A 21,450-nucleotide genomic window follows, 5' to 3' on the forward strand; every position below is an offset into this window, starting at 1 on the left:
TAAATTACAGCATTTTCTAGTGGTTTAACAATAATATCAAATAAAATGAAAATTATAAACATTATACCAAAACAGCTCTGTCAGCAGTCGAAGTTTTGAGAATTCATGGAATACTAAGAAATAATTCACGCCGGCAAAGATGTGACATATACATGTGTAAAATAATATATATGCTTAGGCTGTCTTCAGTTTCCAACTTTGTAGTTCTCCCAAGATGTCTTTGAATTCATATGATGTAGAAACAAATCCGTTATTCCGATCATTCAAGCTCACAACCTACAACTTTCTCTTGCGTTCTCTCTTGTGTTCCCAAGACACCGCTTTTGTTCAATAAAACATTCCAACCGCGTTTGTCTCCCTTATTACTTGTTTCCGTTACATGTAAAGAAATGAGAATTTTATATTAAAACATTGGCGCCGATATTGGTATTTTTGTGTCCATTGCATTCTGAGGATAGTCAGATACAGAAGATGATAGGATACTGGAATATGGTCCCGGAAGTGCTGGTACCCCCAACATTGATGACGTCATCTTGTTAGCGTTATTGAGTTGGTTAGACCATTTTGGTGGTTCGTTTGGTGATTTAGCTGGAAACAAAGAAAAGAAGGTTAAAATACCATTTCCTCCGTCAATTAAAAAAAACGGTTTGAATAAAAGAATTAAATTTTTAAGGAAGGTGTTAGAAGTACACTTTACACGAACAAGTTGTTTAAAACAGTTTAAGACATAAAATACTAGTATACGGACAGCAATTGTAAGCATTGGTAAATTCAATCTGTTCTGTCATCAAAATAAAAAGTATTACTAAATTGACTTTCGAACCTCGAAACAAGCACAGCATCTTGATCTTGTTTGGCCAGCGGCGAAATTGTCTTTCGGTTACTCATACAACAAAAACAACATTTTTTTTTGTTTGATTTGGGTTTAACGTCACACCGACACAGTATAGGTCATTTGACGACGTTCCAGCTTTACTGGTGGAGGAAGACCTCAGGTGCACCTGAGTAGAACCACTGACGTTCTGTAAGCTAGCTGGATAGCTTCCTCACATGAAAGAATCCAAAGTCCCTGTTGGGATTCGAACCCACAGCGGTGAGGGGCAAGTGGTTTGAAGTCAACGAGCTTAACCACTCGGCTACGGACGCCCCATAATAACATATTATTATTATTATTATTATTATACCTTGAGTGTCCTCTAATGGTTTCGATTTCTCTTTGTTCATGTTGTTGTTGTTATTGTTGTTGTTATTGCTATTGTTGCTGTTGTTATTATTGCTGCTGCCATTCCCTGTGTTGTTTTCCTGTTTTACTGGCGGACTTTGTGGCTGGGACTGACTTTGCTGTTGTTGTTTGGCTCTTTCCATTTTACGGAACTTTGCGCGTCGATTTTGAAACCATACCTGTGTAACAGAAAAGTGATTCAATCTTGATTCACAAAACACTTTGAAATGTGTGACAAAAATATATGCACTTTATAATAAAGAATATTTTGTATAAACTTTTGAAACAGAATGTTGCTTGTATATATTTGGTGTTGTTATATCTGTTAAATAGATAATATCATCATTAACATTTGTCTAGTATTTCGTGGATAAAATGAGTTTCAGAAGAAGAAAACATTTCTATAGAACGGTTGAATATATATAATTGTTATGATGTAAAAACTAAAATTTAATTCCCAAAAACCGCAAACAACTGTAACTTGATATCTTATTTACTATTGATGTAATATATCTAATAAAAATCATAAAACTACTATTTTTAGTCAGACCAATTTGATATAGAGAGTATTTATGACATTAAACGTAAACGCCAAATTAGAAAACTTCTTTTTCTCATCTTAATATAGCGCGGTTCATATCTAGTGTATGTATACCTGAACCCTGGCTTCAGTGAGATCAGTGCGCATGGCTATTTCTTCTCGCGTATATATATCTGGGTAATGCGTCTCTGAGAAAGCTTTTTCCAGCTCTTTAAGTTGAGCACTGGTAAATGTTGTCCTGATACGCCTTTGTTTTCGTTTTTCGGGACTGATGCCGTTCTCGTGACTGTGCTGGTACATCTTGTATGATAAACCTGGAAAATAACACAATATACGAATTAAACGACGGGTACAACTTTGAGCCGTTGCTTATTTTCAAATATGTCTTCCTCATACACTTAAATTCCGTCTTTGTATAAAAAATTTAAAGGTAATAAAATATGTGATTTTCACCTATATTTTGCTTGAAATTTAAATTAAACCCGACATTGCCTTATGATAATTAAAATATATTAATTAATAAAATTTATTTAAAATAATTTTTATTAAATTTTAAAAAATTAATTAAATTTAATTTACTTAGTATTTTTAAAAAAATGTTTATTAATTATTATTGGTCGATTGACATTTTCCCGTATTCCTTTTCAAAACGGGCTGTTGATGTATAATTAGACCTTGATCAGTTATGCGGCAGTACCCTTAAGTAAGTGAAAATCACATTAAAAACAGGCTAATGTTATTTCAGCATTCATATATTAGGATGATACAAAGCAAGCCACATTAACATATAAACGAATAGGTATGTTTGATTGTCAATTTTAATTTTAAAGTAATAGTTCCCTTTTACAAAATCTGTTAAGATATTTCCCTACATATATTTAACGATGTTATCAAAGTACAGAAAATAATACAAGGAAAGAAATGAGCAATTCATCTTCTATACTTTCCATTATTTTTTATAACATGTAATTTCCAATTATAATTTTTTATTTCAAATTATACAAATTAGACTTTATAAGAAGTGTGAATTTTATAAAATTAGATATCATTCCATTCACTTTATAGAAGTGTGAACAAGTTATAAAATTAGATATCATAGACTTTACAAAATTTTGATCATTTTATAAAATTAGATATTATAAACTTTATAAAAGTGTGAGCAAACATGTTATAAAATTAGATATCATAGACTTTATAAAAGTGTGCACATGTTATAAAATTAGATATCATAGACTTTATAAAAGTTTGAGCAAACATGTTTTAAAATTAGATATCATAGACTTTATAAAAGTGTGAACATGTTATAAAATTAGACACATATTTCATATCAATGAGAATGAAAAACGGGAAATTTGTAACAAAAACAAAAGAAAGTTAATTTACATTTTCATTGAATGTTTGTGTGCATCTAATATCTAATATAATCTAGACAGTTCATTTCATAAATGATTTTTGAAATGAAATGATTTTAATAGCGTGTAACAGATCAAATTTTCCTAAATTGTTTTCTTATTATAATTGCTTAATTGCTTTGTAATTTGATTTGCCATATCTTCTATTCAATGTTAAAGTGTCGTGTTTTCATCAAACTGAATGAAGCGGTGATTTATATCTTGTTTTGTACTGGTTTCCTCATGTAATTCTACTCATAAAAAGTGGCTCTTCTTCCGAGCAGCATTTGACTCAAATGTTGTCGTTCCTATCATAGATTTTAAATTACTCATTTTACTGTTAAATAGTCCCATCTCGTTGTATTAAATAGCAGTTAACTCGTGTAGCAGATATCGCTCATTGATCTCTTGCCAGTAGGGACATCTTATCGATTGTGACATCAAAAACATGACATGACATTCTGTCAATTAAATACCATTTAAACAATAACTTCTGAATATACTCAGAAGTTCGGATAAATAAACTTTACCAAATTAAGGACTTCTTTTCCGAGTATGGATTATTGGCATAGGAAAAGAAAAAAGAATAGACTTTGTACTAATCTAGAAAGCCTACCAACGGGATGGCAAATTATACGGAAGTCCAGACAACCCATTATCGTCTTCAGTTGGTCGATACTAAACGGTCAATCTTTTACATCTATTTATCTAAATATTTATCTAATAATTTTCCTACATTTTGTCTGTTCCAGCGAGTTAGCTGGCATAAAATTGGAACAATGGAAAGAGAGGGCAACCTATAGAAAACACGATCCTTTACACAGAGGTCTGGAGTTTGTCAATGTCTCGCGGAAGATCGAAAATGGGACGTAATGGCATCCCGGTGGAATCGAATCCGCATCAACGATTTGTAATGAATCGCTTCTTCCATAATTACTATTGATCTGTATTGTATGTCGTATATCTTGAAAAATGAAAAGCTTGGAAAGCGGTTTCCTGAGATAACACTACTTTTTGAGGGTTATATGGACTGACGTTTTGTTTGGATTCGCCAATTTGCGTCGTATTCCTTTCCACTTAAGGAAATTATGCTAATCGCCATCAGTTAGCCAGTAAATATTTCTCTCTTTTTTACCTTGAATATCATCTTCAAAATTCTTAGTCTTAGATATACTTGCAGATATTATTGTCTTTGTTTTGGGTATTCAGTGTTCTCTTGGCAACACACGCAATTGAAAAATTCACGTGTTGAAAACATTCAATGAATCCATTTGCACTCTACTTGTATGAACATTAGTTTTTTTTATTGTTCATATTTTATATGTTATAACGTTTGATATAAAGTATTATAAAAGTAAACATTTAATGCACATTAAATATAGAATTATTATCATTCGTACGCTTTAAATCTTGGTTTTATATGTATGTTATCAAAACGATAAGATTAGATATTTCAAATTACATTCTTGCAGTTGTTTGTTTTGTTTTTTTATTAAATTTGGTATATGATATGGACGATGTACAAATATAAACTGTGTCATTAAGAATTTTGTTAAGATCAAACTAATACTAACACTTTAAGTGAGGAATACACCACAATGATACATATAAAATACAAGAAAACTTTAAAAAAATCTTACAGACAAATAATTGTTAGACTTTTTTTTCATCAATCTGAAGCTGCCAGATTTTGTTGGCAAATGTTTAATTCTTACACAATAAATTGGTTATATCTAATGTTTTGGCAAAAATGTGTCCAAACTCGAATCAGTTCGTATGTTTGCCAGACTGTATAAATGCGTAAAACAAAGGTTAATTATTGACTGGTATATTTTGTTAAGGTTATATTTTGTAAAATTCTGTCTTTTGATTAGTATGTTTGTTGTCAAAAATTGACAAAACAGTAATTTTCTGACAGGTCTATGTAAAGCAGACGGTTAAAACATACACTTTTTTTTCAAATAATTGTATGTTTTGTATATTATAAATCCACATTATTGAATATATTTAAACACAAAACCATTTCAACTTGTAAATAGTCCAAGAAATATTTATTTATCAGATCTTAAAGGACCCTAAAACGTCTCCTTTTGTCAAGAATATCAAATTAATAGCGTTAATATATTTTGTATATCTTTCACCTGAGTAAAATGGGCCCACTTAGCAAGAATAACATTTTCATTTATTTTCATATTAACTATTTTATTTTTTTGATGTTTTGTAACAGTTTCCGGAATGGTATTCAATGGCAAAATATATAGCTAAACTATTATTGTTTTTTTTTCTTTTTGTTTTGCTTTTTTCATGATATTTTTATGTATGGAAGACACTAAGTTTTAGTTTTGCTACTGTTGTACAGTCTCTTATAATTCTGATTAGAATGGCCGTACACAAACACATTTTATTTTGTACAATAATGTTTTGATGTTGTTATGTATGAATGAGACACAAATAAAGAATATATATATTCACATTCAACGCTATGTTCTTTATGTGTTAAGCATTTAACATACCCTAAGTCCATTATTAAAACAATATAAAACACAGGTTTGTCATTATCTTCAGAGGAAATATTGTATTCTTTTTTTATGATGCCTACAGAACGTTAAATTAAGATATGTTCATTGTTAATCTGAGGAGAATGACTCAATCAATCATCTATCAATAGAATCAGGTAAGATATATAAATTTGTAACATATGATTGGTAGTTGCACTACAAGCATTCAAATTGCACTTTGCGGGTGTTGATCAAACACAATTTTAACTCTTTCATGATATGAATATTCCGGCAATTTATACAATTTGAAATATTTTCTGTGCCCTTTCATGTTGGTCTCCTCTCATGTGTTTATTAAAAACATATATAATGTATCATATTTACGGTCAAACAATTGCAGACATAGAAATGACTTAAAATAATAATAACAGAGTTAAATAAAAATCCATTAAAATATTTCAAAATTATTGTAGCCTTTCTTGATAATTACAAACATTAGTCTGATTAGTTTCCTAAAATTAAAATGCAAATTACAAAGAAATCTCAAGAACAATATAGAGTAACTGCAATGACTGGGTGTTTCTTTAACCTTCATCACAGTATAGAAGCTTGAGCAAGAATTTATAACTTTATGAAAATAATCAAACTTTGATTTTTTCAAACTTATTCTGTAAAAACAATACCTGCAAGTTATATACATATATATCAATTATTTCAAGGAATTTTGAATGTTTTCACTAGGAACTTTAATAGTTGTGATATGAAATTTTATTTTGACATTAAAGGTCTCCAAGACATCTCATTTCAAATTGATATTCCCATAATACTAGAGAACCTGCATGTGTTAGTGTATGTATTAGAAATTTTATCTAGAGCGTATATTTTAATTTAGTTCTCTATCGATTACTGCTTGCCAATATTCTTTCGTTAACTCCATTCATACCCATGGGTGCCGTAACAAGTTTAAAGAATATCAGACGTACCTTCCCCAAACAAGAATTTTTCACTGGCGCATATTGATATCAGGCTTTATACGGAGATAATTGAATTTATTTGGCATGGATTACATTTGTATTCATTGCGGAGATTCCAAGCCCTGATCCACAACTGCGCACAATCATAAAAGGGCGATCACAGAAAGACTGGGTAGAAGCGCATGATCGACGGTATCGTGCCGTGGGACGCTCGCTAAAATTTTATTTAATAAATTTCCAATTAAGGGGGAACCAAATGACGTGTAATTTGTCAAGTACGAAGTCGTTTTGCCGAGAGTAGCGAAGAAACTGATTAAAGTATTTTCTGTGATGAATAAATCCCCGTTCTTTCCCTGAATAATTAATCAGACGGAATGTTCACTGAAGTCTCTGTCGCAATGATGCCTTAACAAATCACACTCAATCTTGTCCACTGAGATTTTGATAAATATAGGTATATGTATACTAGTATGTAGGTAAGACACGTATGGAAAGTTAACATCCGTATTGTACTTTACAACGAAGTCAAAATATTCAAATTAAAACGTTACTGACGTGTTTAACGAGATAAAACAATTACATTAAGTATATAACAACTTTAAACTACATATTTATGAAATTCAAAATAAATGTTATTTAGATATTTATACGTCTTAATTTGGGAAGTTATCTCTTTCCATCTCTGTTAGTTGTTGCAAGCAGCATCGAATGAATTGTATATTTTTCATTTTTCTCCATTTTTATACATGTAGAATTATCAATCAATGTCATATAATTCCAAATGGTACAACCCAACTGAAGAGACACAGGCGTGAAAGCTGGCGAAGCTATACTCTAGACTTGTGGGCGGTGACATAAATATATTAAAATCTTTACAAATTTTCAGAAACTACAAATTTTCAGAAACTGAAGTAATAAGTAATGAAAAAAAGGTTAAAATAATCAGTAGTGGTCATTAATTTTGATAGATTTTTTATTGACTTACTATTATTGTAGTTGTTGTTGTTGTTGTTGCTGCTGCTGTTGTTACTATTATTATTATTTTTTTATCATTATTATTATTATTATTATTATTATTATCATTACTTCTGAATGCAATCAGATAAATGTCTTAATATAATTATAACTTAATATACTTTTATATATTCTTTGCATTAATAAAATGTTGTTATTATTGAACAAGTTCAATTATATTTTTCTTACTGATGTGGATCAATCTATTATGTATGTCTTCTGTTATTTTCAACAATAGCTTTTTATTTTAGAAATTATATGTGATTATCCATTTTTTTGCCACGAACAAATAATATCAATTTAAAATTAATTAATTAGTTTGCGTTTTCAAAAATATGTGATTAAAATGATACTTTATATACTTAATAAAATACACGTATATTAAAGTACTATAAAGCAATTGCGTTTTGGTGTGAAAAAATATCCTAATTTTTTTTACCAGCAACAAAAACTCATTGATGCGAACGCGAACATTTTTTAATCTGCTTTTTAATTCATGTTTTATATTTTTATTGTAAAACTTAATTTTCATCTCTTAATGAGAAAATATAGAGGAGAAAAGATATGGTGTACTTGTTGTTATAGATGATATTTCTATAATCACATTTATAAGTGACACAAATGTATGAACTACGCTTTAACGTGTTTCATTTTATGGTAACTAACAATATTACATAAAGAAATACATGTAATTACATATACATGATACATGCTGAGATTCAAGAGTGATCTAAAACGTTTATTAAGAAATTCAAGTAAGCAAATAAAAAGAAAAAGAAAAGACTGCCCATGACGGGAACGAACATGAATTGAATTAAAATATCCTTGTTGTGGTTATATCTTTATAATGAAATACGATGTTAATGATAAAAATTAGTCATACAAATTTTGAAGCAGACCTTTTTACCATCAAATCTAAGACATGGACAGTTTAATGGCGATCTAAAACATTAAATTCTCAAATCAATAATGTATACAGTGTAATATCTTACAAACATTTCACAAATTATAAAACGTTTCCATCATTTAATTCCTCAACAGATTGCGGGATGGCCGTGCCACACACATTATCAAGTCAAAACAATAGAAAACTGGTTTTCAATTAGGGCCCATTAAGTCAGCGTGAAAGTATATTATAACACCATTAACATCTCCTTTACATGGACATAACAAAAGGCTCAGTAAAGGAACATGTTTCGTGACGACGTCGCGTGACAGGCGCCCATTGTGTTACTATGGTTATCATAGGGCGACATCAAACCGTTACAAAATGTTATACAAATTGTTATTATTGTTAAATGAAGGCAATATAGTTTTAATGACTTTGCGACAGGCAGTCATGATTAGCATGCAAATTCCTGCTGATTAATCTAAAGGAAAAGCGTGCAGCACCATCGCACCACGTGACTAAATCAACAGAGTGGAACGGTAAACTACAACAAATTGTTCATCGAACGTAGACATTATGCCGCTGTAATTTCAGCTCATTTTTCACCAGTTCCTTCGTCATTTTCTGTTTCGTCTCTCCCCTTAAATATTGGTAATTTTACACTTGTGTTTTGCGCTTTGATTAACTTGATCACTTTTGTGGCGACTTTGATTAATCAAGGTCACAAGGCGGAATGGTCCTTTAACTCTGTGTTCGGGATATTAATTACACTAGCCGCGGGTGGGGACTTTATAGGGCTACAGTTTTGATTGATGCTCTCTTAACGTCTGCTAGCTTAAGTGTGATGGGGATTTGATGTCAAAAATTACAGCTTGGAAAATAAACTTCGATTCAATTTTTATCCGGAGTGTTTTGATAAAATCGTCGGAAATATGGTGCTCTAATTTCTTCAATGCTTTGCAGTAATTAAAAAAATACAAATATGCACATAAGATCTATATCGCCAACATATTCACCATCTTCACAAATAATATTTAGACCAATTACAATATCAGTTTAGACTTTATAAATGTTATTTTGTCATAACTAGTAGAATATGTACTATTAGTATCATTATCACTATTAGTATAAACATCAATATGTATCACCACTCATGCCGAATTGAGCACATATAAGAAACGATAGGAAGAAAATAAGAATTATATATATAGATATATTTGATAAGTTGTGAAAAGAAATCTCATTAAAATTATAGGAATCACAATGATGCACTTTGTAACATGCAAACATCAAACAAAAAGTTCCATCTTGTTTCACTTGCTTGAGAAACTTGTCATTGTACCTTTCAGGAAGCATACTATGTGAATAGTACGTCACACAGCCATTTAAAGAGGGAATAAAGTCAAGTTAACAATTCTAGATATACTTCAAAACAACTCCATGCTTTACAAATTACTACGCAACCAGAAGCGAATGGATTATTTCGGTAGTTGACAATAAAAAAGTTTTCAAAATGTATCTATCTCAACTCATAAAACTGTTTTCTTTTACCAGCTAGAAAAAAATGATAGCCGAGTGGCGGTAGATATTTCAGAAAGTTTTGAATAATTTAAAACAAAGTCACACCATTGGACGGTTTTATATGAGACAAGCGTTCAAAACACTGCATCATATCAGCACGCTGTAAAGTTATTTCGACACTTCTGACACCATTCTTGTAAATGGCAGCAGATTTTTCTTCACTATATATATATACTGGCGTCACATCACTCCCAGACATAGTTGTCACAGTCACACACAGCCAAACGTAACATGGGACTGAAATATTTTCTCGAAATGAAAGTGTTTCATTTGGAAGGTGTGAATTCAGGCAATTTTTATACCCGTTGAGGTGACATCCCAAATGTGAGCGACACTAGGCGTGTGGCGGTAAGATCCACCGGGAATAAAACGCTGAGAAATATCTTTGCTATAATTACTAGTGACGAAGTAACCGAGAAATAATATCCGCTGCCTATATACTGGTATGAATAATAGATGTGCTGTTTAATTGAAAATGCATCGTTTCTGTCATGAAGACAGTTGCTAGTTTTTGTAAAGAAAATAAAAAGAACAGCATTGAAACAAAAATGTAATTGCATTCTGTTATTTCTGTTTTTGAAAATTGATGATTATTACCTTAAATCACAGAAAGTTTCGCAGAAACTTTAACGAATTAAAATATAATTGTAGCACTGCAGATGTAGTGTATTCCTCGGTTATAATAAAAGAACATCATAGTTATATTTGTACAATTTTTAAACAACACCAAATATATGGTAATTCTGTACATGTTTTTTTTATCTTCTAGTTACAATTGATTTACTATTCACAATATAATATGCAAACAAATTGCGTATGACATTATATTTTCTTATCTATTCCCTTGAACGAAAATAATTCTTTATTTAAAACAAAAGCATTTTGCCAAATGGTAAATTGGAACTCAATCCTGCTGAGCTCGATTTACGTTGGTATAGGACAAACCAATCACTGGAACTTTATAGATATTAAATTTGTTGTTTTTTATTACAAAACAGCACCTCTCGATAGCATATGTTAAGTTTAGAAGTTTTATTTTTTTCATAATGCAGTGTTTCATGATGCAATGTTTCATAATGCAATGTTTCATGGAGGTTTATGTGTGGATGGTTATGTCTATTTTCTTGCAGTCAATTTTCTCGTGCCTCTGCTCTGACTATAATAAACTAGATAATGCAATGTTGAAGCTTTTTGATAAAATGTTTGAAAATATATACTATGTTCATCTTTGGATAACATGCTTTTATTGCAGAAATTAATTTAAATATTGAATATTGTTACTGAATTTGTCTATAAATTTGTTTATTTTGAATAAGAAAATGCACAATCTTTGTTTTAGAATATACATTCCTATTACTGGTCAAGTGAATTTGATCCTTTCTTAAAAAAAACTGCTTGTTTTTAAGGACAGCATTTATTCATACTGTCTTTACCTAGATGAGTTAAAAACGTAACATATCTTCTGTGTAATCTCAATGGACGCTATTTTAACATTTAAAAATAACTGTATAGCAATTATCAGTATTTTCCAATATCAAATTTGAGCATACTATATATTGTATTGATACAAAACATAGTCAACATTCAATTATATCGTTTCACATTACAATTAACAGTTTATACCTTGATAAAATAGGCTGATTAATTTGAATTATTAAGTGATTCTAAATATTTCTTCAAATAAAATTAATTTATGTTTATTCGATACATGTACGTTTATCCTATTATGTTTAATTTCAAATTATTTAGATAAGAACCATTTGATAGTTAAAGGTGAAACGTTTCATTTCAGACTTAAACAAGGTCATTTCAGCTTTGTAAACGATCATTTCAGATTTCTACACGACCATCTCAGACTTTTACATGATCATATTAGAATGTATATGATCATTTATAAGTGTTACATGATACATCGGGGAAGTAATTACACTTCTGTAATGTTGTCATTATCATTATAACACAAAACAAAGTGGAATGAAAATAATTATATTAAAGCAGTATTCTAAGAGGATAAATAAATAATCCATTAATATATGAATGACATTCACTGTTAAGATATTGGATCTCTGAATCATTGACTGTATTGCATTAAGTGGCATTTCTCCCTTTTAGTATATTCATATAATGCAGCTACATTTGTATGTTATTTTGTTCAGAAAGTCTTTGTTTTATAAATTAGAAAATAACGTTACAGAATTTTAAAGATAATATGTCTGTAAATCGACTATTGGGTAAGATGAACATTTTTATGCAAACATATTTGTGTTGATTTAAATTCATTTAGAAATATATGTTATATATTTTCACGAAGTCAGCTTTTGATTAATTATGACATTTGGCTTATTTACAAATTAGAGATTCATTTACGAAACGAAAAATAAATGTATACCAAATGTGTATCATTGAAAATACAATTATTTAATTTAAAATATAATTATTTCATTAACATGCATGGCATCAATTATGCCTTCCATCGGTCATTAAAATTGTATTTATTTACATGTAGTTCATTTATAACTAACCAAAAAAAATGTGTGTTTTTTAATTTGTAAAAATGAGGCTGAATTTATAAACACGAGAATGTTTACTTAATTAAAACTTATTCTTCTTGCATGTACAATGTACAAAAACTTGAATTAGTTAGATGGATTTTACTAGAGAATGTTCAAACGCAGAAGTGCACCGACGATGCATCACTAGCGCTCAGTATTTCGCTTGCATGCGTTTGCTGTTGCATCAGTCATGGAGTGTTTTGCAATAGAATAATTACTCTGAGGAAGAACTGTGAAAGTACCTAATATAACTTCAAAAAGAATTAGGTACTCAATTTACTCATGGTGATCATGAAAATTGCTGAAGAAGATATCTTAAAATTTGTGGATAATGTTTACGCGCTCATTTTTTTCTATCTATGCCAACAGCAAAGCAGTTCTTTCTGACAAGTATTTCTTAAAAGAGTATGCGGAAAGTTCTGTGTAAACTCTTCAATTGGAGAGTTAACGAGCAATTCATTAAGTGAAGTACGACCATAGGCATAAATATCAAACATTGCATGTTGAAAAATTAGTTAAAAGCACTTGCTGTAGATTACAAATATAAAAAATAGAAGAATTACAAATACCCTACCCTCCCCTACACCGCCCACTTCCCCAACACAAACACACTCCAGTGAAGCAACAATGTGACCTTATACATAAGACCAGGTTATCAAGTGTCAAATAGATAAATTGTATCTTCTTTTTTAAATGAAAAAGGAAAAGGGAAGCTAGGAAATATATATATTGAACCATCTGCTTAACCATTTCATATAAACAAAATTTATCAGAACCCATACTACCGCCACTGTCTTTAAAATGCATTTATATTTCAGATAATATTCTCTAGAAATATTTAAACAAAAAATATATGTATTATCGGTTGAAAGTTTGTTGTTCTGTTTTTGTTGTTGTTGTATTTTTTTATTTTATTTTTTTAATATTTGGGAATGCAACAGTGGCTTGCTTTGAAACGTTACATTTTTTTCTTTCATTACATCAATGCATTTGCATTTATATTTGTTTGTAATTGTATTATTTATATATATCTTGTGACCTATACTTTTTAATCCATGAATTTATATTATAATAATATCACTTCATATTTTACCAACATTTGACATGGAAACGTGTCTTTTCTTGGATGTGTTGGCGATTTAAGATCGCAAAGATCCCAGGATTTATGATGAATACACGTTTAAAATAACATATATGATAAGGTGGTGCTACTTTATTTAAAATGTGTGACGAAATGTTTCGGTATCAAATAAATTTCATACGGAGTGTCAGAATTTCATATGTAAAATGTTTGACCTTATATATATTTTTAATATATTTTCTCTCTCATGAAATGAAATGTAGAAAAAGTACAAATAGTACATCCTAACGTTAGGAGTGCAGTGGTGAGGATACAGGGGTGGTTTAATATTTAAAGTTGCGTTCCTCAATAGTAGATAATGAAACTTAAATAAATAAGAAAAATAATGAAAAAATATATTTACAAATAGAATTTAATTTATTAGTCAGCTATCAGAGAAAACGGACAAGTATTAACTTTGCGTTTAAATGGATATATCATGTCAATACATTTCTACTACTTAGAGTCACTTAATACTTCGTTTGTAAATAGATATAATGAAAACCATTTAAAAGGGCCTAAAACGGCAAAATTTAAAATGATACAGGCTCAGTTTAATTAGATCTGTTGATTTATTATTTGCTCATTTATAATTGCAAATACACTTTTAGTTGAATGTTTTCTCTATTGCTTTTTAATATAAATTTAAATAGCATTTCATTACAAAAGCTTTTGGGATACAAAAAAAAATTGTAAATTATTTTATTTTATATCCGTAACGGTATTGTTAAATAAATGTGTCTAACATTGACGCCGTGTCCACTAAAATACTAGTACTAATCTTTAGACTATGGTCTAAATACTCCTTAAAAGTCATTTTCTCAATTGATCCCGACTTTGTTGTTTTAATTTTCCTCCACCCGCCAGCAATGCTAGACACAGACTTGGAGTAACACTCGGTTTGTTGTTTATGTAACCTTCAACTAGTCTTAATATTGATGTCGGTTCGTCCATCCAAACTTCGCCTTTTTGTTAACATATTAGGAAACAAAATTTCATTTAACCGAAACCACGTTTGTATATATAATAATGTACAACAATATCAAGGTATCAATAATAATGTTTATAAATGCTTTAACGGAGTTTTATTGTAATCTTGCATTATTTTACTCGAAATTTCCTCTATTTTCATAACGCTTTCTTCCATTTAAAATTGCAATTATTGTGTGTAGAAATGGCATAATAACTTTACTGAATTCTCTCATTTATTTACTCTATTGTTACTTCTGTTATGGTTATCGAAGATGGGAATTTCTGTACTTTGACATTTTATGCATGCACTCTTTGACTATCTAAAGAACTAGTTTTATTTTGTTGTTACGTATGATTCTATTTGTATTTTTAATTCATTTTTCCGAAATACTATAAGTCCGGTTGTACAAGTTTTATTCTCTGAGAAAGGGATGTGTTTTCTTTTTTATTTGAAAAACTCGAACTAATTTTTATTGCATAAGTAATTGCATCCATACCCATAGTATAGCGTCAAAAGAAAAAAAGTGAAACTTTATCCGCTTATAAAATGATAAACCAAACAGCGGTTGAACAGAAAAAAAACGACAATATAACTGATTCCGAAATGATGAACATTTATATGCAATTACAAGGAACAAGTAAAACAAGACAAAGGGTATTATTAATGTCATTATAATAACTAACGGCAAAGTAATAATATATAAATTTAGAGTGATGTTTAAATGTTTGATGTATCAAAATAAATCGTTGAAATGGTTAACACTGTAACAAGATGCGTAGTTCAATTAAACTTTCCCGATTTACAAAAAGCAAATCTCAAATGAAAGTTTAGGGATTTCAAAATTTGATTAAACACGGTAGTTAAACACATTTCTAACAGTGTAACTTAATTCATAATTGAACGGTGTTGAAACAGTTAAAACATCTGATTATTCTAAATAGTTCCTACTTTCTTCCAATATATTTCGTTTTAAGAACACAACATTCGGTTTGTTTGTTGTTTTTTTATGTATTTAACATTTTAATTTTATTTTTAAAAAGGATTTAATATTAAATATAAAATGATGCTGTACATCCAGACATAACATAATTTCCTTAAAAGTAGAAATATAAGGGATAATGACCTTTGAGATGATTATTACCTAATAAAGATATTAATTATTGAATAGTAAGACAAAACAAGTTCTTTTAATCAAATTGCTTTCATTTCAGCAAAATCCAATTACTTTCATTTTAATAAAGGAACCATTAAACATTATAGAAACGTAAAAGATATTTATTCTATGAAAGAGGAAAAAAAATGTTTTACAAAATAAGTATGTAAATTGTGATAAGTTTATTTTTCAAATTCATAAGGCAGCATGTGAGGAATTTACAATACAATAAGCAAAACAGTGTACAATATATGAATATTCAAACAAAAATGAAACCATTGAGAAAGAGGTTTACAATCAACCTTGCAATGTATATTTAAACTTAATATCGTCTTAAGAATAACATTTACATAAGAATCCTTACCATGCTTTAGGCATAGAATAGTTTATATTCATAATAAACAAAGACTGTTCAAACTACATAACATGCAACTTTGCTACAGTCCTTATTTTGATTGACTACATTTTTCAGAGTTCACATAAATATATACGCGTTTGTATGTGGTGTATGTATGCTTCTCATTGCCACAAATAATATAATTTGAACATGTTAAAATGATTCCTTGTAAAATAGGAATGCACTGATCTTGTCAAAACCAATCATATGGCCTACATATTATGATGACTTAGATATTTGAAGTAATTATTTGTAAACTAAGACTATTCTGATCTTATCGAAATTGAGCACAAGATCAACATATATCCTAAAGAGATGTACCCTTTAAAAGGCCGAAATATAATGCTCAGTGCACTCTTCATATAAGAAGTAGTTTTGTTTTTACTGATATTCAATTGCTTTCTAAGATATTATTTTAATTTTTTACGTATTTGGGTATCTAGATGGTTAGATGGACATTTAATTGTGTCATATGTTATAATTATCATCCGACGCGGGGTTATAAAAATACATTTGTTATCATTTATTAAGTATTAAAATAAAAATGATTTTATTAAGGATGTGAATGTAACTGTTTAATGGAACAGATAAATTAAGTGTAGTATTTCAAGTTTTCTTGTAACGAAAAGATGCCAGATACCTCCAGTTTTTCTAGGAATAATTACAATGTATAAATATCGTTTCTTGTTAACTTTATTCTACTGAATGGTTAATCAATCTTTAAACTATTATAAAATCTGTTTGAATAGTCAGACAATCTAAAATTGTAAATAGGCTCATTACAACATCAAAAGCGTTTTTATGCCACAAGCGCCTCAAATAAATTTCTTTCTTTTCTTATTTACTTTTATCAAATAGTGATTTTCATATATGAAACAACTTTTACTGATATAAATTATTATATTTTTTACAACAAATACCTTTATTTGCAATCAGGTCACATAAAAGTAACAACATGATCAAAAAGGATGTTCTGATTGATAGTGTTGACTAGGAATCATTCATTATTCAGCCTGACTGTATCATATAGACGTTTCTTTTTGGCTTCTTTTCACATCCTTAATTATATAGCATGTTTTGTTGTTGTTGTTTTTGTTGTTGTTGTTTAGTCCACTCTAACAATATTCAAACGCATTTACACTGTTTTAAGCAAGTCCAAATAGTTCAATCATGCATAAAATTTGACATGATTTTATAATCATTTCAATTTCTTTCGATTAATTATGAACGACACTTTAATTTTTAAAAATATTTTTATATCATGGTAGATTGCTTAACTACTCCAACATTAATTTTGTTATAATTTTGATATAATTGTTGACTGACTACTGCTAAAAATATCCTGTCATGTTGACTGTTTTGTTTGTTGTTTACATTTCTGGATAGTTTATAGTTTAATCATACACAAATTCAATAAGCAGTTTACTTACATTTTTATAATATTGACGACAACAAAATATTGAAAATTTCAAACTTGAATTTATTTGATAAATGTATTTTATTTACGCTGTATCAAAATGCACGCAAAGATGTAAATCATTTCCTTACTGTATATTCATTCTTGATAGCATAATAGTAGTATTTAACTATTTGAAAATGGAAATGCCATTTATGTTAGCTTAGCTTTGTTTATTTTTGTCAGTGTTCAATGAAATACTTTATAATGTTTACTGTACCAATAAACTCAATAAACTTATATGTGTATAATGAGAGAGGTAGGTAGAAAAGTAAGTGATGGTAGTAGCATAGATGAACTCTAACATCCGGACACATAGTGTTCATCAAAATATAAACTAATTATAATATGTTACAGTTCTACAATGGTTCCAGATATTTATATTTCATTATATATTTTAAACAAAATCAGAGGACTAAAATAAAGCAATTTACATAAATCATAAGTAAATAAAATATGAAAAATAAGAGAATAAATTATTGAAAGAGGAGAAATATTCGGATTTATTAAAAACACATGAACTCCCGCAAACATGAGAATTTTAAAACGTTGTGTCCGATTCCATATACCAGTTAAAAATTTCTTTAAAAAAATTAATGTTATTTCAGTAAGTATTGCATTCTCTGTCAGTACTATACTGTGCATATATAATAACAGATTTATTGTTCAATCTATTAACAATAAAATTGATTAATAAATCAGATTGGTGATTTTTACCTTTTTTGAAAAAAGAAGAAAAAACAACAATAAAAAACAACATTAAAAAACAACAGAAGATGAGAGCGACATTGCATCACGCGGGTATATTTACTTTTTGTTCTTATAAACATGACGGTTATTGTTTAAATCATGTGTTGACTGTCTATTGACATATAATGTTACTGTTTTGTACGTCACTAACCTTAGTCAAAAGAAAAAAGAATTAATTTCCCCCATACTCTTTTTCTAGACTAATTAAGATATGTACAAACGCCATTTTTAAATCCTTTATGGTCAAATTATAATTTACAAATATTGACGCGCTTTCGCCTGTCCTATTTTAAATCCATTCTAAATGTTTATTGAATACTTAAACTGTAAACTTTATTAAAAGATATTTTATTTACTACAACAACAACAACACTTATCAGATAGGGAATATGTTAGTGTTTTATCTTGCTCATATGGCCGTAATATATATCTATATGCATTAAAAAGATATTAACTATTTTGATTTTTAAGCTTAACTTTAATTTCGCAAATTATTTAAATTCAGCATATATAAGTATGTCACTTGTTTTAAACTCATGCAAATTTAACTTTATTTTCATTTAATTTCCTATCCCGCGTCACCCACGAGATTCATTTATTTTGGATAAAAATGATCAAAAGAAAGTTTTTTTTAATTCGCTAATCAACCTTCGACCATGATAATGCATGTTATACTATTTTATATTTAAATGGATAATCTTTCATAAAATGATATTTTTTTTTGTATCGGTTTGATTTAATTTAATGACCACCAAAAAGCTGAAATCATGATGTTTTGATATTTCAGATTTCCAAATATCTTATCGCTTAAGATAGTCTGTGTGTTAAAGTAACAATTCTATATGAAGACGTTTTCGAGCGGAAGAAAGTTGTTAAGCCTGGTATCTTTTAGAGCGATATTTCTCTTTAACTGCCAGGTAAAGTTCCGATTCATGTTAATTGTCTTATCCGATACCCTTACATGTGTCGCAGAATTAAAATGATATATTATATTTATCTATATATCCGATCGCCAATATCGATTATTTAATTAGTCCAGGTATATCTAATGTATAAAATCCAAACACAATCATTAGAATATTTAGCCAAAAGTAAAAACTTATTCATACATATTTGGCTAATAATGTGCTCCTTTTGCTCAGAAACTGTATCGCCGTTTGATGAGAGTCCGTTTATTTAATTCTACAAAATCTTCTCCAAACCCTGATGATAAAGTCTTCAAATTGTCCAAGGGAATTCCAAATATGGTTATGTCTAACATATTTCCAAACATGATTTGATATACTTCACGTTTACCTAATTTCAAATATTTTACTTCATCAAGACTACCCTAACCAAATCTGCCAGCTTTATTAAATCTATATCTGTGAAAGAAACGATCAGTATTGGGTCAGCAGAGCATATTAAGATTTAAGTCGTCTTCATTTAGAGATAAAAACCCCAAAAATAAATTATTCCAGACACCTAAGTTCATTAAAAGACACGCGGGTGCTCTACTCCTTTTTGATGTAATTTGTGGCCACTTAACAGGCTACAATGAAATAAGTCACGTTATTTGATATTCTTTATAAAATTACAATCTACAAAATAATTTGATTTCTTTCCCAGAGTTTCTTAAAAGCCACATGGCGTATAATATAACCGAAAGTATCCCAGAAACGACGAGCAGTCAGATACAGTCGCCTTAACACCACTTGATGACCGGACAAATTTGATTTTTCAACAATTTTCCTGTTTGTTTCACCCTTGTGTCATAAATAAATAGAAAATTTTCGGCTTGGGTGAAAATTATGCAAAACTCGCATTTCTACATTAAGTAATTCAATTTTTCCCAATCACCGGCGCTAAGTAGACGACTCTAACATAGTTAAGCCGTACTAAAACAATTTACCTCGTCCAAATCTTATTTTCGCCGCGCTTCTGCCATAACAATACTGGTAAATCAAGTTTACTTACCGGAAGGAAACACAGCAGGCTGTGTCGGATCTCGTGGTCGTGGCATCATGCTGCAGGACGCTGATCCCATAGCCGGACCGGGTGGAAAAGACCGCACACCGTTGTACCGATACCCTTGTGCCGCCATCTGTCCGAACGGGTTCGAATCTCCATAACTGCAAGGAATATTGCAGTTCTGGAGAGCAGACTCCATCCCAGGAAGGGTACACGATGCATCGAAAGAATTATGCTGGCCCAAGTACGGGTAATCCATTTGGGAGACACTTAGTAAACAGTCACTAGAAAATGGTGCTTCGCGTTCTAACTGTTGGCAGCGACTAATTAGATTTTCCAACGACGAAAAACTCGGGTCGTCTCTGTGTGGCTGACGTCGATAACTATTGCTGTATTTAATATATGAACAATGATTTCAATACTGAGTCCTGATTACCGATGTTTGCCTTAAACTTGGTTAAAGAGAATGCCTGATCGTATCAAATGAATGGTCATAAAATTTATGAAAAAAGTGAGATATCAAGTAACTCGAGGGAATATTGCGTAGCATTTTCCATAACTTAATTATAATACATTTCTGATATTAAACGCTATAGGCTGGTTCCATTTGCTGCTTTTGGAATATTGATTATCAAAGGCTTTCTCTGTCACAGGAATGGCATTGGAGACTCATTTGAATATCATTTGCATATTTAAATGAGTCGCGCTGTAGAGGAGTCACGCTATTGGCTGAAACGAAGCGAGAGGAAGATTCCGTTTAACGTCCAGGCGCACGCAGACATAATTTCTCGACGTTTTTCCCGTTTCTTTGCTCCGGGCGGCTTGGTACTTGCAGGTAAATAATAAAGACATTTTTCTACATTTCTTTTGTTTATAACGTTTGACGATTTTATCAGATTGACAGCTGTTCATTTACTTTGAACACAGATTTAAAGAACGATAATATTGTCAGCTTTTAACACGTTTTCTCTTTTTCTAAATTGCGTCAA

The 21,450-nt window shown here is 29.9% G+C and overlaps 1 protein-coding gene across 1 annotated transcript; it reads right to left on the reverse strand.

Moving 5' to 3' along the window:
- Nucleotides 1–243: 243 nt before the first annotated feature.
- LOC132748570 (paired mesoderm homeobox protein 2A-like) lies at nucleotides 244–20,979 on the reverse strand. Its single transcript, XM_060738172.1, has 4 exons — nucleotides 20,468–20,979; nucleotides 1,878–2,077; nucleotides 1,185–1,401; nucleotides 244–588 (listed from the first exon to the last, which is right to left on the reverse strand). Exons 1-4 carry the CDS (start codon nucleotides 20,718–20,720, stop codon nucleotides 404–406), a joined length of 855 nt encoding a protein of 284 aa, XP_060594155.1. The 5' UTR covers nucleotides 20,721–20,979; the 3' UTR covers nucleotides 244–403.
- Between the last annotated feature and the right edge of the window lie 471 nt (nucleotides 20,980–21,450).

Source organism: Ruditapes philippinarum, unplaced genomic scaffold, assembly GCF_026571515.1.
Source record: "Ruditapes philippinarum isolate M1 unplaced genomic scaffold, ASM2657151v2 ctg1019_1_1_1_1, whole genome shotgun sequence".
NCBI lineage: Eukaryota > Metazoa > Mollusca > Bivalvia > Venerida > Veneridae > Ruditapes > Ruditapes philippinarum.